At 39.7% G+C, this 25,230-nt stretch overlaps 1 protein-coding gene across 2 annotated transcripts in view; it reads right to left on the minus strand.

Moving 5' to 3' along the window:
• KIF13B (kinesin family member 13B) overlaps positions 1-25,230 on the minus strand; it is a 190,172-nt gene that overhangs the window by 69,864 nt on the left and 95,078 nt on the right. For both annotated transcript variants that reach the window (XM_032634809.1, XM_032634810.1), the window contains exons 13-23: positions 24,554-24,688; positions 17,280-17,410; positions 13,700-13,786; positions 11,991-12,181; positions 11,238-11,448; positions 10,180-10,342; positions 8,540-8,686; positions 6,973-7,122; positions 6,557-6,685; positions 1,487-1,657; positions 68-225 (exon numbers count right to left, since the gene is read on the minus strand). In XM_032634809.1, the coding sequence (XP_032490700.1) occupies positions 68-225; positions 1,487-1,657; positions 6,557-6,685; positions 6,973-7,122; positions 8,540-8,686; positions 10,180-10,342; positions 11,238-11,448; positions 11,991-12,181; positions 13,700-13,786; positions 17,280-17,410; positions 24,554-24,688 (1,673 nt within the window). The remainder of the gene's footprint in view (positions 1-67; positions 226-1,486; positions 1,658-6,556; positions 6,686-6,972; positions 7,123-8,539; positions 8,687-10,179; positions 10,343-11,237; positions 11,449-11,990; positions 12,182-13,699; positions 13,787-17,279; positions 17,411-24,553; positions 24,689-25,230) is intronic.

The following is a 25,230-nucleotide window of genomic DNA, read 5'->3' on the forward strand; positions in this document are numbered from 1 at the left end:
TGACAATATTAATCTCTAGCAATTTTTTAAAATTATAAATGGAATCAGATGGATATCTAAAATTCACCTGTCCCGAAGGCTGCGTGTTTTTGCTTGGATAATCCCCAAATCCCACAGGGTTGGGTTTTTCCGAGGATCATTCATCTTATGGCCATAGACTTCAATTGCCAAAGCCCCTTCTGAAAGATGCTCAATAAAGTCTTCAGTGATGCCAACAGAAAATTCCTGAAAGGAAGTAAGTACAGAAGAAGAAAACACCTTCTGGTGACCTTACAATTACTTACACCTGACATATCCTCACTTCATTATGGAGAAGAGAAATAGAATGTTTTAGCCATAGGACAAAACTGTCATCCAACACCCATAATGAATGCTCAGATGGCCCAAGGTTCTTAACTCTGATTTTTAAAAAACTTTTCACCTTGAAAATCTATTGTGAAAGACCAGCACTGTATTCTATTTTGTTAGCAATATGTTGGGAGCTATTTTTGAAAGTATAAATAATTATATTAAGAATGACAACAATGATCTACATCTTGATATAAAAGTTATTACATCCAGTAAGGCAGCAGTGTGTTGGAAAAACAATTTTTTTCCAGTTTTTAGGAAGTTAACTATCTCCAATAATGAGAGAGAAAGGAAATAAATACTGATCATCAGTGCAAATAATCACCTATTTTAAAAAAATTCTCCTATCTGTCCATCTTTGTACGATAGATGTAAAACAGCCTCTTGCAATAATTAGGATTAAGCTCTAAAAAAGTTTATTTTAAAAAGTCATAGAATCTCTCTCTCTCTCAATCTTTAGCACAACAAAAGTATTTCTGTTTTAAACAGATTAGAAAGAGACCTCTCTCGAAAAAAAAAAAATGAGATGGCTCAAGTGAGATAAAGTAGAAAAAGAGAATTTAGAATCTGACAGTCCCGGCTCTGCTAGTTACTAGCCATGGGCAAATGACCTCTGAACCGACTTCTTCAGCTAAAAAAAGCACTGTCATCAAATACAACTGTGGGAAAGAGCAAATGAAAGAATCACAAAGTGCTGAACAGAACATTAGGGGCTCCACAATGCTAGTTCGTGTCTCCCTTCTATCTTCACTTTCTCTAAAACACTAGTTTCCTAACCTTCCCAGATGACAGTTTCTCCAGTAACTCATACAAAACATGGATTCCTTCTGGAGAAGAGGAGACATATGTACATATAGTCACACAAAAGTTAACTTTTGATGCTGGAGGAGTTACATGCACTGACACTATAGTTTTGCTTTTTCCCCCAGGCTTACAAAGATATAATTGACATATAACGTTGTGTAAGTTTAACATGTACATACAGTGTGTTGATGGCACTTTAGTCTTTGACTCCAACCCCACTCTAAAAAACTGATCCAAGACACAGACTGGTACCAAATTACTCAACAAAATATGGGTTGTTTTTTGTTTTGACCTGAGTAATTAAACGCTGCCCCAGTCTGGAAAACACACTTACATTGCACTGATCAAAGACAACCATGCACTGAGGTTCCTTGCTGACAGGAGAGGATGAGGTATCCACCTCAGGTGCAACAATTACCGGCTCCTGTTGATCCCAGAAGTTGTATTTGCAGAATACAAAGTGGGACAGATGCTGTGGTAAGCCGGTGGCTTGAAGTATTTTAACCTGAAGGAAAAGGAAGACTGTTTTTAACTCAGAAAGTTCCAAGAAGTACTTTGAGTCAGAGACACAGGCTCTAGTCCTGACTGTGTCACTAACAGTTGGTTTACGTTGACCAAATCTCATTCAACCTGGGCTGTATTTTTGCATCTGTGAAATGTCATATTTAGTGAGAGGTTGACACAAGGTATTAGTAACCTTGACGATATACAAGTGGACATTTTAAAGCATTTACAGGCTGATGAAGAACATTTAAAATTCTAGTTTTTATATCATCATCATCTTCGGAAGAAGAAAGTTCTCAAACATCAGCACCATTCAATCATACAAACTCGGCCAACTATGGATACTACGGCCCAAGGACACAAGATTGTTAAGAATGATGAATGAAGAATGAAAACAGTGTGCATACCAGTAAGCAGTAAAATTCAGAAAAGGGCAAAAAAAACATTTATTTGATATTTTAATGTATAATAAAGAACAAGGTTCTCAATTGGAATGTTACTTGCTACTAGAGCGTTTCTGGAAAACTTTAAAAGCATCAGGAATGTATACTCTGAAGATCTGGAGGGGTGAACGGAGGAGACAAAAGATGGTGACCGCTGACCATTCTCTGCAGCGATGTGTACGATGCCTCCTCCGTGCAGATTTAGGGAGGAGGGCCAGATCAAAGGAAATGTGCCCTGGACTGCTGGGGTGTGGGGTTTTGTGATAACTACGTGCGATTACAGAAGTATGTGTTTAATCAGACCAGAACGCCCCCAGAAGAAATGCCCATAATACTCTTTAAAGCAGCCAATGGTCTAAATATTTCTTTTGGCAGGCAGTGTCAGGTTGATTTTTAACTTTTGTGATAAGTTGTGGAAGAAACTAAATCCTGAAATTAACTAAGCTAAATTCTGACTTCATAATCCATGAGGCCAACCTTCAGGAGACTGCACACTGATCAGCTTTCACGCTCTTCACCTGGGCGCTTCCTACATGTTGTATGACGCACTCTAAACCTCCAGTACGTAAAATTAACAAAAACAGATTTGAGTATGTGGCAGAAGTTTACATAGTTTAGCAACCACAAATGTTCTTACTGTTAAACGAAGTATTAATAATGACACAGAAAATCATGCAAAGCAGACGACTATTTTCTTCTATAATGGGTAAGCAACGGATGGGCACTCCTGCTATTACTCACTTTTTCCTGTGATGGCACAGAGTTTGAAACATCTAGATAGCAATTCCCAGGCTATGAAAGACAGATTGACTAACACATTTTGTTTGTCCAAACCAAATAGAGCCATTAGTATTTGGCAATTAATTTTTCATTAAATTTTAAAAACCATGCCCTTTTCATTAAGTGTTTAAAATGCTTATTATATTCTTTAAGATGAGGCAATGTGGTATTTGGGAAGATTGCAATATTCTGGAGTACAAAGATCTAAATAAAAATTTCTGCCACTTATTAGCTTCTGTTTATAAACAAATTACTTAAATTCTTAGGCTTAGTTTTTCTCCTATGGAAAACAGGATAGCTACCTAATGATAGATGTGTGAGGACTAACCATACCAATGAAATACAATGAATGAAATCACTACCAGGCGTTACGTGGATGGATGTTCAATACATACTTCTTTGTGACTGAATTCCATCTGAAAGTTTATTTTCTTTCTTAGAAATCAATTTCAATTTTAAGATTGAAATAAATAAGAAAGCAAGGTTTCATATGCTGAACTCTCTCCCCTATAGGCAACTCCTCAGGAATGAGACTGCAGGAATAAAGAATATCAGGAATAAAAATATCAGGAATGATATCTAGAACATAGGTTTAAGTTTTTGTTTGCAGAAACCAAAATCACCACCAGGTGTCAGAATACCACAGACTTCAACTTGCCACTGCTCAAGACCTACAGCCCTGAAATGTCGGGAGATAACTGATGTTGTTCGCGGTTTTAAAATACACTAATTTTATTTAATGTAATTAAAATGATCAATATGTTAATATGTGCATACTTTTTTTCATCACAGAAAAATAAATCTAGTCTTCTTTTAAGGGCCAGTGATACTCATCACCTGTGATATCTTAAGTGTCCCCAAACTGGTATCTTTTGTTTTTTTCCCCACCAATATTTAACTACCATACAGTTTATTTGTCTTCCTCCTTTTACACAAAAGGCTATTACACACTCAGAATATGGTGTCTAAAAACCACTCCCCACTGAAAGGGATCCAGTTCCTTGGAGAAATGGTCTGGGACAAGGAGTGTACAGTCTGTGCCACACCGGAGCAGGAAAGCTGGCACACTCTCTGAGGGTTAGGGTTGTATCAAAGGACTCAAGAGCCACCCGAAGAGGCCTCCACAGGCCAAAGATTGGATCGTTTGAGCTTCGATATAGGTAATGAATACAATGGATCAAAACACACCAAGTATATTTAAATCCAAAAGTTCATAATGATACGAAGACCAAACCAAAAAAACCTCACTTGTCGCTTTTGCATAATAGTAGGAAAACCAATTCATTGTTTTGAAAACTAGTGAATAAAGGGAGAGAATGGAGCATTCACCCTGCCTTTTAGATACAAATTGCACCTCTGAATAGCAAAATAGTTGACAGTAGGAAGGTTCACTCTACAGAATTCCAGCTAATAAATGAAGGGATGATAGAATTATTTTTTCTAACTCCTAATGAAATACCTAGGTAATAACCATCAACGATTGCTAACAACCCCAAAAGAGAACCAGACATGATGTGCCTTCTGATGGTAGACACCTCACCCTGTAAAGGATCATCGCCCCTCCCCTCCCTCATAGGTCACCTTTATATCTAACTCCCAATTTACAGCAAATCCACCTTAACACAGTAAATAATACCAATCAGCAAAATCCAGACTATGAGAAAACACACGATGACAGCGCGGTTTCTACAATGAACAAATTGCAGGTGAGAGAGAGAGAGGGCAAGCAGGAGGGAGCAAGCATAAGGGCCAGAGCCTAAAGATTAAAATATAAAATAGACTCAAGACACCAAGACGACCAGGGAAACTGACAAGATATTTCATGATATTAAAAAAGTATTAACTCTTGATCATGATATCCTGGCTAGGTTGGTTTTTTAAAAGCCCTCTTCTTTTGGAGATATATATACTCAACTATTCTTGAAGAAATATGATGTCTGGGATTGCTTCAAAATAATCCAAGGGAAGGGGACAGCGGAGAAGCAGTTTGTGTATATGAACGAAACAAGACTGACCATGAGTTGATAGTCGAGGGAGGATGAATGGGGGTCAATGACACTATCCTACTACTTTTCTATAGGTTTGATGTTTTCCATAAAAAAATATTAATACATTTTAACTTCATTTAAAAAAAAAAAAGCCTAAGTTACCCAGTGACAAAGATATATTTCCCAAGTGAGACAGTACCCTCACATGTTACTTCACTAATGGTAACTTTCACAGGTTGCATTTCTGGTCCATCCCCTTTAAAGTGGGCCATTATGAGTCGCAAAGCCTATGTCTCCCCATTTTGATAATCATATAACCTCAAAGGAAATGTTCTGAAATCGAGTACAGTACAAAGATTCACCTTTTAGTGAATTAAGAATACTTCCCCGTCACACGGAAGCAATGGACCGTCAATTACTAATTGAGGCTTCCTAAATACATGCAAAGACCTATGGAAAGTGGCCCAACTCTAACAGCTTTAGCTGCTCCATACCTGTAGCTGATGCCTAACTTACTCCTTTCAAAGTGAAACTCAATTCTAGAAATACTTACTGAGCTACAAGACTGGACCTAGGATAGACTATGAAATGAGAGTGAAGTGTGGGCTTCCTGGCCTCACCTTTGAATGGCCTCCTCACTCACACACGGTGTCTAAGCCCCTTGCTGATTTCTCATCTTCAAAAACCTTTTTAAGTGGTTCCTGGGTGATTCTCAACCCATGGCACCCTGGCCCACTAGAGTGTGCTTGGAAATGCACGATGGGATGTCCTCCTCGTCATAATGAGTGAAGAGGCGGCCCTACCTATGCTGACTTAACACACGCCCAGCAACCACCCGTGACGATACCACAGCCCCCTAGGGAGAGGACAGCTTTACATAACATGCTCTCCTTCCAGTTCACTCTGAGTCTCATCTTTACAGAAATATCCCTCAGACCTCACTATGTGCATTCATTGATGACCCCTACTCTGTGTCCCAGAACAACTCCTATCTACCCCTCTCAGAGCACACGGCATCACACAACATTGGAGTCCTCTGTTTACCTCTGCATCCCCCAAAGGTGCACACCAACGACACGGGTTGCTCCCCTGACAGCACGAGTCCTGCCTTACTCATTTTCATATTCCCAGCGCCTGACAGTGTCTCACAGACGATACCCAACACACAGTTCAGGAACAGCATGCATGGGAAGAGCAGAGAGGAAAGGGTCTGGGGCGAGGACATGATGGGACAGCACAAGCAAAGGCATGCTCCTGAAGAGGAAACAAGAAACATGGAAAGACAGTGTGAAGAGGGGCTTAGGCGGCTCCTTAGCTATAGGACCAGGGCTGGGACACACCTCCAGCATCAGAAGAGGCCCAAAAGGAGGAGGTAACCTGTGTGAGAAAACTGGCTTCTCTAGAGAGAAGTTCAGACAAACTCAAATTCACATAATTTTAGGGCAGAACAGCCCAGAAGAAAGGTGACTTATCCAAGGGGTCACAGAGGAAGGGAATGGAAATACCTGGCTACCTGGAATGTCAGGAAAATGTGATGAAATATGGTCTCTAGAACAGTAAATACTAAAGATTTATTTAGAGACAGATATTTTCAAAATTTGAAAAAGGACACAGTATTTACTGTCTAAATACCCACAATCCTCAAAACCAGCTGTACTTCTACTCCTTCTAAAGGAAAGTGGGCCTTACCATGCACACGAGTTTGTTCTCCTGGGTCTCCTTATCAAAGGACGCATCTGCAGCGTCGTCACCCCCCGCAATTCTCTCCCCGATGTCACCACTAATACGCAGCACCTCCACGTGCAGCCGGCCTGCCACCTACAGCAGGGGGACAAAAGCAGATCCTTTCTCCAGATTTTGTTCTTTCCTCTGCGGTACAGTCAAGTGGTTAGCTTAGTGGTATAACAGGTTCTACCAGTTACTTTTCCTCAAAGTATTTATTTGGAATAATCACCATCCAGCAGCATGGAAACACAGATATTAACAATACACGTAGATAATGCTTGTCGTTATTGATGAAAAATTATAACAACAATTTACTATCACCACCCTGTTGTTTCTCGAACTGTTCTCTGCGGGACACAAGGCACGAGGAGAAAACTAACCTCTCCTTTCTGGTTGATGATTGGAACGGCATATTGTAACTTCACATCATAGAAGAGGGACTCCAGGAAGACATTAGCCACCCCAATGAGACTGTGATTTTCCTGCTCATCATAGAACGGATCGGCACGCTTGAAGTAAGACCGTATCACCTTTAAAGAGATTCGAAACATACAGCTTCAGAAAATCTCTTAAAATAAACAAATTCAACCTACCACTTTTTGATGCAGTCTAATAAGTCATTAAACTTAGCCGAAGTATAGCACTGTATTGCATGCACGCACACATGCACACGCACGCGCACGCGCGCACACACACACACACACACTCTTCCTCATTCCCGCTTAGAATGGTGGTCAGCACCCTTCACCCATGAGAGAGCAATCCCAATAACACATCATTACTTTCATCATTTCTTCTCCCTTCCATGGAAACCTTGCTGTGAAAATAGAGAAAGCATACGTTGACTAGAAAAATCAGCAGAGTGTACAAAAGTACTCTATTTTTCATTCACATCTATTCCACCTGTCCCTATCAAATCATTAGACACGCTGCTGCTAATGAGAGGTGACCCCCTTACAAGAGTGTGGTTTGCTTGTTATTTGTTGTTAATGTTATTTCATTTCTAAGTTGAAATAGGAGAGGAATACAGAAGAAAATGGAAAAAAATGTTTTAAGAAAAAAATGTCATCTAACTATAAGAAGTCATTTTTATTGATGAACATTTTTTTTTTTTTTTTTTTTTGTGGTACGCGGGCCTCTCACTGTTGTGGCCTCTCCCGTTGCGGAGCACAGGCTCCGGACGCGCAGGCTCAGCGGCCATGGCTCACGGGCCTAGCCATTCCGTGGCATGTGGGATCTTCCCGGACCGGGGCGCGAACACGTGTCCCCTGCATCGGCAGGCAGACTCTCAACCACTGCGCCACCAGGGAAGCCCTTGATGAACATTTCTACAAAACAAGAGGCTAAGGAAGTAACTCTATGGGGCCCTAGGACCAGCAGTGTTGAAAATATGTAAAAATATACATAATTCATACTTCTATTTTAAATAGGTACAAGCACACGGCTGACCTAAATGAGCAAACCTGAAACTTGAGGAGAGAGTACCAGAGTTCAGACCTATGGCACCTGCTTTAGGATCAAAACGCCTTCAAAAAATGTTCCTAATAGTATAAATATTAAGGTACCACTGATGTTCAGTTCAAAAAACAGATGTTGTAGTTTTGTTATTTGCAAGGTTAAAATATGTTGAGAAATGGGAAGAGAGATATTAAGGCCTGAGTAAAACCATGGGAGACAGATACACGTAACACCAACAGAAGCCAGAACAAACATAGAAGATTCTACTAGAAATCCACAGAACACAAATGTGGAGAAGAGAAGATGCCAGAAAAATAGGTTATTAAAATTCTTGACTAGCTAAACAATTGACAGGATTAAAATAAGTATTGTATTTATTAAACAAGATATTTTGGAAAAATGAACAATTCTTCCCTAAAATGGGCAGGCTCATTCCTGAGTGGTTCCTTCTGTGACTATCAGTTAAGTAGTTTTTCTCAAATAACTTACTGGGGTATCTTCTTCACACTCCTTCCACTCCTGATAAAGATCTCTCATATCCAATAACCTGTTGTCCAGTTTTTCCAAAGACCAAATCTGCTTCCCTTTTCCTTTTCTTCTCACCTGGATGGCAGGTTCACTAAGGAGAGAGCCTCGCTGCGAAGACAGTAAGAGTGGCGTTGGGAAGCACAGAGATATCTATGCATCGTAGACATCAACCCCAACATTCTATACCCACCAGTCAAATGTCATCGACTAAAATGGAAACTGTATCATTCTTTAATCTGTTCAGTGCAGAACTTCCCAGAAATCTTACAAGCTTAATATAACCTCTTTCTATCTAACTGCAGTCAAAATTTAAATTTAAGTATAAATCTAAATTTAAACTTAAATCCCAGAAAAGTAGACCATGTCTATGGGGAAGTCAAAAATGTTTTATTCAGGACATCATATGACCAGAGTATCAGTGGGTAGGAAGAGAGTCATAAGCACTGAATGGGAAGGGAAAGTTTGTGGGATGGATGGTGAAGAATTTTTACCTTTCAAAAGTTTGAATTTTAAAAAATTTCTGAATGGCTAAGTATCTTAATGTGATACAAAACGCAAATGATTAAAAGAGTAAGCTGTGAAAAGTATCCTATTTACCCGTTTGGAGGCAACAAATGATACCAACTTCCAAATATACATAGTTTGAATTTATTATTAAGACGGTACAGAACTAGGTAGAGATGCTGGTTGCACAACACTGTGAAGGTACTACATGCCACTGAATTGTTCACTTTAATTAATTTTATGTTACGTGAATTTCACCTCAAAAAAAATAAATAGTACTCATTTAAGTTTTTCTAGCTTAGAAAAGCAACGTGCTTTTAATGTAGAAAAATACTTAAATGTTTTGAAATCACAATGTAGAAAATAAAAACGCCCCTGTAGATCTCCCCCAAAGAGATGTACCTATCAGATATCTAATCAACTGAGATTTACCGGAAATCTTTTTAACTGTTCTGATACGTCTACTTAGAACTTCGGAGAATTATGAAAGACGCCAATGTTGCCTTAACATCTTGCCTATAATCAGTTCCAAAGAAACAGAATTTACATAACGAAGCAAGGGTTTTAGAATTCTGAAGTTCAAAAATTACCGTTCTCTCGCATACTGCAAAGGCCCGTCTACCTTATATTCAGCCAGGTAGGGAAACGAATATCTGAATACAAAATGCTACCTAATCCATCAAAAATTATGTACTAACATGATCAAGAGCTATAAAAGAACCCAAATAAGTGAGAAAACTGAATGGCAAGGATAGGAGACTATGATGGGACTTGCCCTCTGCATTTTATTAGGCTTCTTACATTATAAAAAAAAAAAGAGAGAACTGTGATTTTGAATACCCACATGAAACAACTAGTGGACAGTTGTGCCATGCCATCTAGTGACAAGTAGAAAATAACATGCTATAGGTAAAATGAATCCCTAACTTGGGGGGGAGGGGTGGCGGGTGGCAGAGGAATAGCATGAAGGGAAGAACCACTTGGGGTACGGGTACTGCTGGGGATGGGGATGAAGGCAAACCCCCCACCCCGGTGTCTGAATAATATGAAGGCATTTTATCCAGCGATATCTTTGTTTTCATTAATGTCAATCTCACCTTCCTGTTGGCATCGAGGCTGGAAGCTGGAATCTGTAGGGTTACTTTATACTCTGTTCGTTTATCCAGTTCTTCCGCAATGTAACTAGCTTCTCTCACCAACAGATTGGCCTTAACGATTTGTTCCCTCAGCCTCATCAGGCTGTTATTCAGTGTTGCTTCTCTTCAAAAAAAAAAAAAAAAAGGGGGGTGGGGGGCAGATAACCATTAAAGCAGCACATCAGAATATTATATAGTGCGTGGACCTTGGTTCGCAGTGGACAAACTGCGAACCAAGCTTTACAACTGTCTTTTGCACACAATACATCACCGATGCTGGCCCATGCACGCACTTGAATGTGGGCTACATTACAAGCACTGGCACGTGCTCCTGTAAGAAGCTGGCCAGAGACTAGGGCTTGGCAAACTTGACTGTGTGTACAAATCACCTGGGAATCTTGATAAACTGAAGATTTTGACTCAGTAGGTCTGGGGTGGGGGGACCCAAAACACTACATTTCTATCAATCTCCAGGTGACAGAGATGCTACCTGTCTGCAGACCAAACTCTGAAGAGCAAGAGGTTAGTTAAATACGTCTGTAACCATGGATAAAACATTTAGTGCAATGCTAATTAGCTCAAATAGAGATCAAACTTGCAATCTGAATCTCATTGGTACCATGCTTTACCTACCTGATAAACCACCTTTCTCTTTTTCCTTTTTTAAAAAAAGCATCTACCCATGCTTCAGAACCTAAAGTATAATATACAATGATAAAGTGTAACTTCTAAGTACACATACTTGTTTAGTCAAATCCAAAAGCCATACAAACTGAAAATGGGGCAGCACCTAACAGGGGCAGCTTTAAATAAATCAATATAAATTGACAATTCCTTTTTTTTTTCAAAAGTGGGGAGGGGAAAGACAATGCCAAGTGGTTCCTAGCTGTAACACTCTCTTTTAATGTAATTCATTTTTAAAGTAAGGCCTAGATTTTTCCACTCTGTATGTTATGCATGTGAGTTAAAGGTGACGAGCATATGCTATGCAGGTGGCACAGGCCCTGTGCTCCACCTACCTCTCTTCCGCCCACTGCCTCAATCGCTGCTGAGCGCTGGGTGAGTGGAAGGAAAACTTGTCCGAACTACGACAGTTCTGTTTCTCAGGAGACAGCCGTCTCCGGAGCTGCTCCAGTTCATGTTCGTACATGAGCCTCTGGCGCTCCAACGCAGACCGTTTCTCCTCTTCGTGCTGTTGTTCTAGGCTGTTCAGTATTGACTGCATGGGATCTAAACAAGTGTTGTTGTTTTTTTTTTTAAGGCAAATAATAAAAGGTTAACTGCACAACACAATATACTTTAAAATGTTCTGTATTATGTTGTTTGTCATCCTAATTAATAACATAAGATTCTTATAGACAGTTAACTATCCTTACTCCCAGTTACTGATCGTATTATCTATTCTGTCAGATACATGCCAAACCATCTTCCATATAAAAAAAGCAGGTCTATTTGTATGTTCTACACATAACCCAAGACAGAGTTAACGGTCCGGAAATCCACTACAATAATAAGCCAGTGGCAGTCAAGTCTCAAACCTGAGAAATTCTATCAATGAGAACAAAGTTTTCAGTGATTTGTGTATCAAGGCAGAAAGAAAAAACAAGTTTTTATAAGCATAATAAATTAAGGCCAAAGTCACAAAAGAATTGAGTACAGAGAACAACATGAAGATTTCCTTTGTTGCTAACGTTTAAAAAGTGTCCATTGTAAACAACTCTAACAGTCTAGCAACTCTGAAAGATTCTAAAAAGCACAACAGATCTGCTCACCGTTACTGCCCAGAGCCTTCATGGTTACCTCCATCTGCGCGTACTCGTAATTGAAGTTGATTTCGCTGGACACCTCACTGGATGAGTCTCCATCCACATCCAGCTGCTCAGAACTGGTGTCATTCTTCATGGACGTGTCTTGTTCCTCATCTTCTCCACCTGCTTTCTTTTTCTTTTTAGGCAAATTAAGTCTTGGGGAGAAAGAGAATATTATCTTTTAAAGAAAGATATGCAGTTATTCATTGCATTAATTAAATATTAGCACTTGCTAGATGCCAAGGGGATACTATGTGCATATAAGGCAATTACTGTACTCAGAAGTTTATATTCTAGTAGTAGAAATAAAACACAGGCACATGCGCAAATAATGACAACAGAGAGTGTGACACAAGGCCACGTGACAAGCTAGGTGTCAGAGAAAAGCTGAGGATCACCTCATGCTGGACTGAAAGAGGCAGGGATGACAGAATAAGAAGTCATCTGAGCCCAGCCTTAAAGGCTGAGGAGAAAGCAGGGCGTTAGGACAGAGGAACAGCATGAGGAAAAATGGAAACTCTCATAGCCTCTGGAGAAATTAAAAATTACACGGAGATACACAAAATTTGTAGAGCCAAAGTTGCGTGAGATAATGGTGGAAAGATCAACTTAACCCAAACTATGAAACTTTGAACACTAAGCCAAGCAATCTACACTTGATTAAGTTTAAGGAAAAAAATGAAAAAGACTTTCCACACACTTTGTACCCCTCTTTTCTCAACAATCAAAATAGCAACTGGCCCACAAGCAAAGGATCTAGTCAGCTTGATGTAGGAAACACAGGGCCAGGGACAGGTAGAGGAACAGACCAGGATTTTAACTTTGTACCCTATCTAGCCAGTCCGTCCTCACCAACACAACACCAATTTTGTATGGGAAACAATATGCAGTCCCAGGTCAGACACTTTCCTTCTCAGCCTCCTTTGCAGCTGAGAGGCAACTTCTAGTGAATGAGACGTAAGTGGAAGGTTGCTGGGGACTCTGGGAAGACTGCTGCTTCTTCTCATCAGCACAGTCAGGACTATTCCTGCCACCCTTCAACCTCGTTTTCTTCGCATGTGCCTGAGTGCTGCCTTAATGTCTGGAGTGGCGTGGCCATCTTTAGACCACAGGGAAAAGCCAAGACAATGACACGACTTCTGCCATGACTCTTTTGAGAGGCTTAGCCAATGCCAATAACCATCCTCCTTGGGAGTTCGGCTTTGTCAGAGAAATGAACTATCTGTTTAAGCCATTATAGTCAAGTTTGCCATTACATGCAGCTGAGAGCATTCCTAAATGAAATATTAACCTTATTTTATGGATAAGGAAACTTAAACCACTACTTTTCCAATAAAAAAAACAAAAAGACAAGCATGTCAGAAAATAATTAATGAATTCTTATACCAGATGGCAAAGCAATCATTTTCCACTGGGAAATAAAAAGGAAAAACGATGTAAATAAACACAGTATTTCTCCTGAGTGTACTTGTTCATGTGTCCCTTGGGCTCAAATCGTATAGTGAACAAGCGTATGTATAGTGAATAAATGCATATGCATAGCGAATACATACTTATGTGCACAAAACAACATAGAATACTTATAGCATTAAGTTTACTTTTTAATATATACTTTTCTATTTCAGAGTATAATCATCAAAAATCTACCTATTTAAGAGCCATGAATGTCATACCTGAAGAAGTGGTTGTTCCCCCATAATATCCTGTCCCCATGGTGTAGCTGAATAGGACTGGATACAGAGGAGCCATTTACAAATGTTCTGTGGGGAGAAGAGGTCAAACATATAAACAATGATCATGTTCTCTCCTTTAATTTTTCCAATACAATACAGGGAAAACAAAACAATCAATTCCCCAAATTAAAATCTGCCCTTGGTGAATTTTATTACTTGTATTTCCTTCTTTGCTGATTTATTTTAAATGCTTATGGTACCAAGTATCATAGATTATTATCCTCTATCTTTCAAAGCTCTAAATTTGTTATACAGCATATTAAGGAGTAAATATGGAACCACCGCAGCCAGTAATAAAAAGATGGAAGCAGTGTACACTACAACTAAAACAAGTATGTCCAATCTACATGGATAAAAAGAGCCAGTCAACCAACTAAACTCAGAAATATCTATAGTATCAGTAATAAGAAATGAGGCCTATGTTAAACTCTTCTGTAACTTCCTATAGCACAGAAAAATGTGCATATCCTATCAATAGATAGAAGATTTGTAAGATCACTTGACTGCTGATCTTGACAACAGAGTTCAACAGAAGAAATGATGGGTAGAAGGATATTAGGGAAAAATTTCAGAGGGGCAGGAAATAAATAGAAAATTATGCATACCGCAATAAGACTGATATTCCTGGAATACCAGTGTCATCATGCCTATCTCTACTGAATGACTAAGCTGCTTAGGTTTAGGATAAAGGTCAAGTTCTTTAACTTGACATTAAAGGCCCTGCAAAAGGAAACCCTCTTTATCTCCTTCTTTCCCACTTCTAGTGAATTCTCAACTCCAGCAAAAAAAAAAAAAGAGGGGGGGGATAGGGGTGTTATGTTCTGTCCACTAAACATGGCTAACTCTTCCTCCAAAGCGAGGCTTACTCCAGTCCTATAACCTGGAATAGGGTTCTAGTTCTCTATCACCCTGAGTCTCACTCAGTTTGATTTCTCACAAAGCCCAGTTTGGTTTCTACTTCCTCTGTCACTCCAACCAATACTACCTTAGTTTCTTTACGTTCCTAAGGCACTCACCTGGCTTTGTACCGCCAGTTATTTTTAATGTATATGCATACACACAAAACCTTACTCTCCATCTAGATTTCACTTACCATGTGGGTTTTTAAGCACTAAAAGTAATTGGTCTCTATGCTCCTACAGTCTGATTATTCAAAGCACGAGCTTAAAAAATAAAGTTATGACAAGAGGGGACCTACTAAAATTAGCAGATTTTAGCCTTTATGACACGAATACCTTACATACAGTGAGGAGTTTAATTAAAGGCAAACACATACATAGACTTATTTTTTAAAGCTGCAGCAGTTGAATAAGAGCATGACTGTAATAACAGTTCTCAACATGTGGTCTGTATGGGGTCCCGAAGATCAAATTTATTTTTATAATAACACTAACCTGCCCTTTTTCACCATGTTGACGTTTGCATTGGCAAGGAGTAAAACTGCTGGTGTTTTAGCACAAATGAAAGCAGTGGCACCAAACATTTATCAGTAGTCACTGGATTATTCACTGCCATGCACCCACAATTTCTAAAAATGTTTCACTTGAAAAGGTCCTTAATGAAGCAGTAAAACTCAACTATACGCCAATAAAATGTTTTTTAAAAATAAATTTTTAAAAATAATAAATTACTACTTTTAGTAAATTTTGACCCTTGAGTAGTACACAACTTCTTAAACATTCCAGGTGACAAAATGAGAAGTACACACAAAGCACTGTGCTAATGCATACCAAAGTATAAGAACTGTCTTGAGCAGAAGACATGCTCAAAGTGGTTTTCTGGCAGACATTTTCTTGAAAATGAACAAAGCCAGCCCGTCACTTTGACAAAAACAGCTGACAGTATTTGTTGCCAATTGTAAATGTCAAGCTTTCAAGTGAAAATTAGAGTTTTGGGAAATTTGTGTCAATGTCTTCCAACCAAAGACCACCAGGAATATTCCCGTAGTTGAACCAGTTGGGTTTATTACTCACGCAGAGGGAGGAGACACCACAGGAAGCATGGGGGCATCTCAGTGAGGGGGCCCGGGGGGACTCTTGCAGGACTGGGCTTCAGCTGCTCATCCTGAGAGAGGGTCTAAGGAGGTGAGAGTTCTGTATATACCGGATACTGCCAGAGAGCAGGAGTAATTCTATGATCGAGTTTGTCAAAAATCTTATCCACAGAGGATAAAGTTGTAACTGGTGAAGAAACAGCCACTCACTTGGCCGAGAGAAGGTGTTTGGTATTTTGGGTGTGGCATAGTGACCCCGGTTTTTGTCTCTGCTGAAACAAAATTATTATGTGGCCTGCTTCATCTTATTTCATCATAGCCTCAGAGTAACCTTCCCTGGGGTTGGTATCTGTGCGATTATTTAATAGGAGAATAGCACACCAGAGCTGGGAGTGCTGGGCCAGCTTATGCTCTATTTTTTTCTTTTCTCACTTGTATCCTTTACCATGAGCTTGATAGCTTCCAAATATTTACAGACTTTATGGATAAAATTAGTGATGGTATTAATGATTTTTTGACATAACGATGAATCAACATTCGGAAGATCAATGTCAGTTAACCATCACCTATAACAGTTATATAGCCAGTTACACAACAGGGCAATAACAGTTTCAAAGCTCAAGGAAACAAACTGACAAATATTTAATTTGTATAATGTTATGCCTATTCATTACTTATTGAGCACTTATTTATTAGTCTGGTATTACACGCTAAGGATAGAGAACCAAAAATGAAAGGTCCTTGTCCTCAAAGAGCTCACAGTCCAATGTGATAATACAGGCTAACAGCCCACAAGAACACAGTATGAAGTATTAACATAACAGGAAGCATAAAGTACACTAGGAAAATGTACTGGGGGCCCTTATTTTAGACCAAAGTAGACAGTGACAGAACTTAACCTTGAAGGTCAAACAGGAGTTACTTAGCTGGCCAGAGGAATGGCAGATGCAGAAGAATAGGAGATAAGCAGGAGGGATGTAAGGGATTTTTGCATCAAGAATAGAAGAAAGCCATCTGGTTGTATGGTGAGTGGACCAGGAAGATTAGGGTGCTGTCAGGAGTTCCAATCAAGATTTGATGGGGAGCTTCCCTGGTGGTTGAGAGTCCGCCTGCCGATGCAGGGGATGTGGGTTCGTGCCCCGGTCCAGGAAGATCCCACATGCCGCGGAGCGGCTGGGCCTGTGAGCCATGGCCGCTGAGCCTGCGCGTCCGGAGCCTGTGCTCCGCAACGGGAGAGGCCACAACAGTGAGAGGCCCATGTACCGCAAAAAAAAGAAAAAGAAAAAAAAAAAAAAGATTTGATGGGGACCTTATTTAAATAAGGCCACGGCAGTATGTATAGAGAGGAAGGATTGGTTTAAGCCATATTAAAAAGTTAAATATTAAGGACTTGGTAACTAACTGAATATCTTCTTTTAGTGAACATAAAAGCACACAAAGGCCAAACGTCCTTATACCATCCTCAATTAGTGTACTTTCTTCCTCTTAAAAATTACTGTGACATTAACACTAATTAAAGTACATTACCTGGTGTTCTTTTGAGGAGTCAGCATAACCTGGCCTTCTGATGTGATGTCTATGATACAGTGTTCAGGAAGAATTCCCATTCCACATAGTTGGATATCTTGGGAATTTGCTGAACCTATCAGTGTATGTTCCTACAAAAGAATCAAATTCACTGATTAATAGTGCATTCTTACATGTACACAAACTGAAATCATCTACTCTCAGCTCTCATACATTGATCCATTACCTTAGCTAAAAGATTTTTAAAGCAAATGGAATGACAGAGGGAATTTCTGGCTTTCTATAGAATTCATTCTACAAGTTCTATTTCCTTATAAGGAGTAATGCACTGAGTTGAGTTATAACTTTTAAACCTACAACTACAGTTTTACATTAATGTCTATATTACATTCGTTATTTTCCATTGCAATCTTGATTCCAAATATTCTATACTACTCTCAGAGCATGGTCTGAAAACTACAGTTACTTAAGTTGTACATCACCTACCTGGTCTCAGTCAAGATGAGTCTACAAAGATAAAGAGCTATTCAAATGCAAGGAGTCTGAATTATTTTATGAATGACATGGTCTCCCTAGACCTCATAAAAGATATGGTAGATGTGTTCTTCTTACCCTAAACCCCCAACTACTCAATTCTCTAAGCCCTAATCACCAGTGTCACTTTTTGGAAGGTACCTGAGAAAACAGACATAAAAATCGAACTCCCTCTTATGTGCTTCAACATTTGACTGCCCTTAAATGTTGATACTGACTGGGATGTGTCCCTAGGCCACCTTCTCCTTATACACACCTAGATCAGGGGTCAGATATGAAATATTTTAGGCTTTTTGAGTCATACACAATTACTCAGTTCTGCCCTTGTAGTGTGAAAGCAGCCAGACAATATACAAATGCACAAGTGTGGCTACTTTCCAATAAAACTTTACTTATGAACACTGAAATCTGAACTTCATATAATTTTCAAGAGTCCAAAATATTATGATTCTTTTGATTTTCCTCCAACCATTTAAAAATGCAAAAGCCATTCTTGGCTCCTGGGCCATATGAAAACAGGCAGGGGGTGAGATTTAACCCATGGAAGCAGGATGCTGACCGTTGACCATGATGATCTCATCCAGTCCAATATGCTTTAAATACCATACACACACACACACACACACACACACACACACACACACACAATTAAATCACCAACCAGGAACTACAGACTTTAGTTCCATCATTCTCCCACCTCCACTATCACTGCCCTAGTCATAGTCACCATCATTTCTTGCCTACTGGGCACAACTTGGATGTCTAAAGACATTTCAAAGTGAAAGAGCCAAAGCAGAACTTTTGCTTCCACCTTCCCACCACCCCATTGAGTCTATTCCCTTCTCCAATACTAATGGCACCACCACCACCCAGCTGGTCAACTAGAAAAGCTCAGATGCTATCCTGCAGTCTTCTCTCTGTCTTAGCAGTCTACCTCCAGCCCTGTGTCAATCAGGAAATCGTCAAAGACTCTCCCTCTGAAATATATCAAGAATCAGCTCACTTCCCACCTCTACTATCACATCCTATTCTCTTGCCCAGATGAATATTAGAGCCTCCTCCTATTTCTCCACTTCTATCCACCCCACCCGCTCTCACCACAACAGCTGATCACGTGATCCCCTATCGAGAATCCTCTAGTGGCTTCCCTTTGAACTTCTAAGAAGTTCAAATTCTTACCCAGGCTGACAAACCCTCTGTGATCTGGCCCCTGCCTACCTCTCTCATCCCAGCTCCCAGCACTCTGCCTCTCCTGGAGTGTGACCCACCCACTCGGGCCTTTCATCTGTTCTCTGAGCACACTGACTGCTTCCTCTGTCTGAGGTGTTCCTCCCCTGATCTTGATATTGGTAGTTTCTTATCATTTCCACCTTAGCTTTTAAGTACACATCCTCAGAGAGGTGCAGCCTGAACCAACAATCAGAAGTAGCCACCCTGTTACTCTCGGGCCTGAATTCCTTACAGACTGACTGTCCGTGGGCTTCCTGTCCATCTCCATGGCTAGCATGGAAACTCCAAGACAGCAGAGAACAGCCTGACCTGCACCACCTCACCACTGTATTCCAAGCATGTAACACAGGCCTGGTACATTTAGCCGTTAGATAAATATAAAAGAAAAATAAATGAACAATCAGTTCCCTTCAGACTCAGGAAGACAATTTTCTCCTCTTCTTTGCTGATATGCCTTCTAATTAATTATACTCTGGGTTCCAATTCTTCCCATCTCTTCTGGGATCTCAACCTCAGAAAAAGGCCTCTTCCCTTCTATTATTTTCATTTTCCCTTTTCTGGGGGTTTCTTCTCTCAAGTATGCTGCAGCAGTGTTTCCAAGGAAACAAAGAGCTGGGATCAGAACTGTGCCATGGCATCCCGTTCAGTCCTCAAGGAGTATATACAATATACAGAGAGGGCATTCCAGGCAAATGTCTACTCCTTGATCTTGGCTGAGGCTTCCTGGCCAATCCCATACTTCCCTAAGCTGGAGAACAGGGCTTGATCAGGTGTAAACTACAAGTAATGCTTCAGTGACATTCAGTAGCAGGCCTAACGAATGTGTTCCATGTCGGTCTCCATTCCCCACTTCTTCCCTCTCTAATGACACCAACTACAAGGTGCAGAGAAGTTCTAAAAGGAAAAAAAAAAAAAAAAAGAGTCTGAAGAGAAAAAGAGCCCAAGATCACATAAAAAAGAAGAAAAGATCCCCAAAGCACTTGGCTTAGGCCATTTCTATTATAATCCCTTTCCTCTCCCCATGAGAAATTCTAGCTGGAGTCCTTATTGTGACTTTGGAATCCTTTTTGTCCTTGGGGGTGGAGGTGGAGAAAAGCTCTGAACTACCCCCTAGATTGGAGTTTGAGTGTAGAATCAGCTCCGACTGCTGCATTCCAAGATTGCAGCAAGTACCAGGGGCAATAAGCAGAGAAGTATTCGTTGCTCTTTACATACGTAAATAACCAATAGCCCTTAATAAACGAAATCGCCCTGGCTTCACAGAACCAGGACTCTGAAGACAGCCTTTCGGGAATGGAGGTGAGGAAAGAAGGAAAGGTACCTTTCTGTCTATTACAAATTCAAATAGTACTCTAGGTGAGTCAAACTGCCTCCAACCAGGCACGTCTCACAGCCACACCGCTGTCTTATTCGTCCTGGGCCCCTTGAAGCCTGGCCCACAGCTCTATCAACACGGAATGGCTGTGGCCCTGCCATTCTGCTGATCGCCTCCCTCCATTGACTGAATGCTGGCAGGCAGCTTACTGCCAACGGGAGCTACGCTCCCCCTAGGACTGTTCCCTACGTACGTGTGCTTTGACGCTGCTGTGGAATCACTGGTACAAATCCTGATCAAGTGTGTGTGTGATAATTTGCCCCAAGTCCTTCAGAATCACCCTTGCTTCCCCAGCCATGAGTAGCTGACTCGTGAAAAGAGTAGATCCAGAACTGCACAAGCAAAATAGCTTTCCTGAACGATTCGGTGGAGAATTCAAAGGTGTGACTGGAATTAATCATACTGTAATCCTATTTCTGTAATTAAAAAATACGTATCACTATAAATATACACACACACACAGGAATAGATCCAGAAGATACAGATAAAAATATTAAATATTAACTGTGGTCTTCTCTGGCTGTTGAAATTTGGGCACTAATGCCCCTTTCTTTTTCTAATATGTTCTTATTAGACTTTTTAGAAATAAAAGTGTATTACTAGCATAACATATTTAAGGTGAGGGGAGCAGCTCTTTCCTCTAGAAGTTTGGCTTATGCTGGTATAAATCTACAAGTCTCTCAAAAAAACTAAAAACAGAACTACCCAGCAACTCTACTCCTGGGTATATACCCCAGAAGATACATGCACCCCAATGTTCATAGCAGCATTATTTACAATTGCCAAGATACGGAAGCAACCTAAGTGTCCATCAACAGATGAATAGATAAAGAAGACGTGGAATGGAATGGAATACTACTCAGCCATAAAAAGAAAAAAAGAATAAAATTTTGCCATTTGCAGCAACACGGATAGACTCAGAGGGCATTATGCTAAGTGAAAATAAGCCAGATGAAGACGAACACTATATGGTATCACTTACGTGTGGAATCTAAAAAATATAACCAACTAATGCATATAATGAAAAAGAAGCAGACTCACAGATATAGAGAACACACTAGTGGTTACCAGTGGGGAGAGGTGATATGGTAGGGAGGTACAAACTATTGGGTGTAAGATAGGCTACAAAAATGTAGCCTATCTACAACACGGGAAATATAGCCAACATTCTGTAATAACTCTAAATGGACTGTAACCTTTAAAACTTGTACAAAAATTTTTTAAATAACAAATTTTTAAAAATATAAATAAATCTCCAAGTCAACCTCAGAACTGCAGGCAGGCCTCGCTTTGCACAAAAGCGCAGGACTATAAAAATAATTTAGCAAGGAGATCTTAATAATCATTGGGGAAAACTGCAATAATTCTGTGACATTTAAAACTGTCCGTAAAAACATGAAGAAATCTCTTACTGTTACAATGTATAGGAAAATGAAAAACCAGTTAAACTAGTATTTATTTAGTACACTGTCATTTAGAACATTAGAAACATTGAAATTTAAAGCAGTTTTTTCTTTGTTAAAAGCGTATGTACCGAGAGTAGTTAGAACAGTGCTTGCCTTCTTCTCAACATATATCTTACAGCATGCAGTGAGCATATTTTCCACACCTTGGCAAACTGTCATACTCCTTTCTAAGCTTCTACCATTTTATCCTTTGTGCTTTCAATGTTGCGAAGTATCTCCAAGAGCTCCTCTCAAGTGAAGTGCTTTCTGGTGTCACTCCCTTTGAGACCTCTGCAGTCTTCTCATCACAACCACGTTCATTATTCACATCGGTAAGTTCACCTTCACTAACTTCCTCTGGCTGCACATCTAGAAGCTCATGAATGCCTGCAACGTCAACATTATTTACTAACTCACGTTAACTGGAATTTGTGTATGTTGGAACCATGCAAAGCAAGAGCTGCCTGGCTATGCAAATTAGATGCAAAATTACCTTGTGAATTACATTCTACCTATGGTTTGGCCACCATACTTCGCTTCTGCAAGCTCCAGACAGAACAAATAAATGGAGGATTCTATTCTAGAAGAGAACCATTCAAAACCTGGAACTAGAAAGAATGCTAGAGGTAATTTAATCCAGGGGCCTCATTTTATACATGGGGTGCTCAAAGTCACCCACTGACATGAGGTCATCTGTCCAGCATGTAAACCAGCTTGAAAATTTGAAAGCAAAGAAATAAAAAACGCTCGGCCTCTAAATTCCTCCAACCCACATCATGGTATCACTTTACTGAAGCAAAAACTGTTCTTGGACTGAGATCATCCTTTTGAATATGCTTTGTCATGAATATAACTTTTGTCATGGGTTTAGCTTGGGCAGTGAAGAACCAACACTGCCTCAAACTCTGCCAAAACAGGGTTGACCACACAGTCTGAAACAGAATCCCAACACCTCCATACAAGATGACCAGAAATATTTTAACTGCTCTCCAAAAGTCTTTAAATAGTTTTCTTTGTGTAATTTTTTAGTTAAGGAACAGATATGAATCAGGCTTTTTTTCTTGTTGGGTGTATGTGTTTGTGTACTCCAATTTGAACTTCATCACATCAGAAAGAAAAAGAACTCACAGTTCTGAAAACTAAAAGGGCAGAATATTTAACTCCTATTCTAATACTGCATCTCTCCTAAAGCATATGAATATCTACAGCTGAAATTCTAACACAAAAAGCTGCCAGCATTGTTAGAAGCACAGCAAGAGATGTGCTAATATGTCATTTTTTTCAAAGAACAAGGATAATATAATAAGGTACCAGAGTATCAAATGAGAAAATGGTATGTGGAATAATTTATATGTGGATAGTGCTTCTGTTTATAAAGTGCTTCTATATGTCAAATCCCATTTAATCCTCCAGGAACCCTGTGAGGTAGCCGGACAGAGAAAACTTCCATTTATAGAGGAAGAATACGTAGACTGTGGGGGGCAAAGGACTTGAGAGCAAACATCTGCCAAGCAGTGGTGCTGGACTAGAAACTGAGGGCATCTCCCTCCTACCCCAGCACTGCTCCCACTACACACAGCACCTGAGTGTTCACAAGATTACATGCAACAAACACACAATTTAACTCACAGTGTAATAAAACATGGTATAAGATACTTATGAATAACAGGGCCTTATCAAAATATCACAAAGCAATTACCCCAGATACCTTTGATAAAAACTGGGAAACCAGCCAACGTGTCGTGAATTCTTCAGTCTCTTTAGAAGTGAAACGACACAATTCTCTAATTTTAAAGCTGTTTCCAACTGTACCAGCTCATGTCTTTACTGTCCTAGTCACTAACTTAGTTAAACCCACATAGATAGTTCCTATACTATGAGGGGAAAAATCTTCCTCCTAAATATTCATTAACCATATGTCAGAGTCATATAGTCCATTATGTAACTCATTTATGCTCTAGGGTTGGCAAAGGTAATTTTGGCAAACTCCTTATAATTTATATAGTGTCTGATATCATGCTCATCCTAAAGTCTCTTGTCTTCCTGATACATCCCACAACCTATAGGTTTCAATGTATATGAGTATATACATATATACAATGTATATAGATTTCAATGTATATCTGGTTTTTTCTGCTCCATACTCTAACCCTCTCAGTCTCTAAGTGACTTACTCCCTTTTTTTATAAGTTGATAATCCAAAAATTTTAATTTTCCTAAGTTACTGGAAACACAAATTTCAAATCAAGTGGTCCTAATAACTTTCTTTAAACATTTCCTCTGTAAGCTAAGAAACCACTCACCAAAAGCTGTGCTTCATAGAAATCACAAAAGCTTTAGTCTACCGATGAAACCATTTAGTTTAAAAGTCACTGTGTAAGCTTTAAAGTTATCTACTTAACTCCCTGGTTTAATCATATTAAATGATAGAAGTTAAGCTACTTAACTTGTTGGAAGTAATATCAGAATATCATCTTTCATATTTACTAGGTTGAATGACATCACTCAAAGACTACAAAGAGAAACTGATCTCAGAAACACAAGATTTTCCTATACTCCAGCTTAATCAAATAAAAACAATTTGCTAACTCATATTTTTGAATATGTATGGTTCTCCAAGTATAAAAAAAATACTGTGAAATACTGCTCTATTCTGTGGTAGGAAATAGTAGAAAAGCCTACTACTTCACCTTTAAGTAGTAAACCAGAAGTTCATTCAGAGCAGGATCAGCGTTGAGATTAACGAGGAAACATTTATCATCCCCAACTTTAATTCCAGAAGATTGAAGAGATATTCCAAGACTCTCAAGCTGTTTCTGCCGCTCCTGAAAAGGCGTTAGAGAAGAATTAATTCCACAGCTACTGAGGCAGCAAGACATAAAATGTCATATATTATAGTAATTATTAAATAACTTTATAACTCAAATATGTTACTTAGGACATGGTATTATATAAGTTACTGCATTTGTTCTCTTTCTAAACTATAATGTTGCTTCGTTAGGTAAAATTTTTTAATTTCAAAAACAAAGCCATGCGGGCTTCCCTGGTGGCGCAATGGTTGAGAATCTGCCTGCTAATGCAGGGGACACGGGTTCGAGCCATGGTCTGGGAAGATCCCACATGCCGAGGAGCAACTAAGCCCGTGCGCCACAACTATTGAGCCTGCGCATCTGGAGCCTGTGCTCCGCAACGAGAGGCCGCGATAGCGAGAGGCCCACGCACCGCGATCAAGAGTGGTCCCCGCACGCCGCAACTAGAGAAAGCCCTCGCACAGAAACGAAGACCCGACACAGCCATAAATAAATAAATTTTTTTAAATAAATAAAATAAAGCCATAACAAACAGCAACCAAATATACTAAGTTCTC

This window comes from Phocoena sinus, chromosome 6, assembly GCF_008692025.1.
Source record: "Phocoena sinus isolate mPhoSin1 chromosome 6, mPhoSin1.pri, whole genome shotgun sequence".
Taxonomy (NCBI): Eukaryota; Metazoa; Chordata; class Mammalia; order Artiodactyla; family Phocoenidae; genus Phocoena; species Phocoena sinus.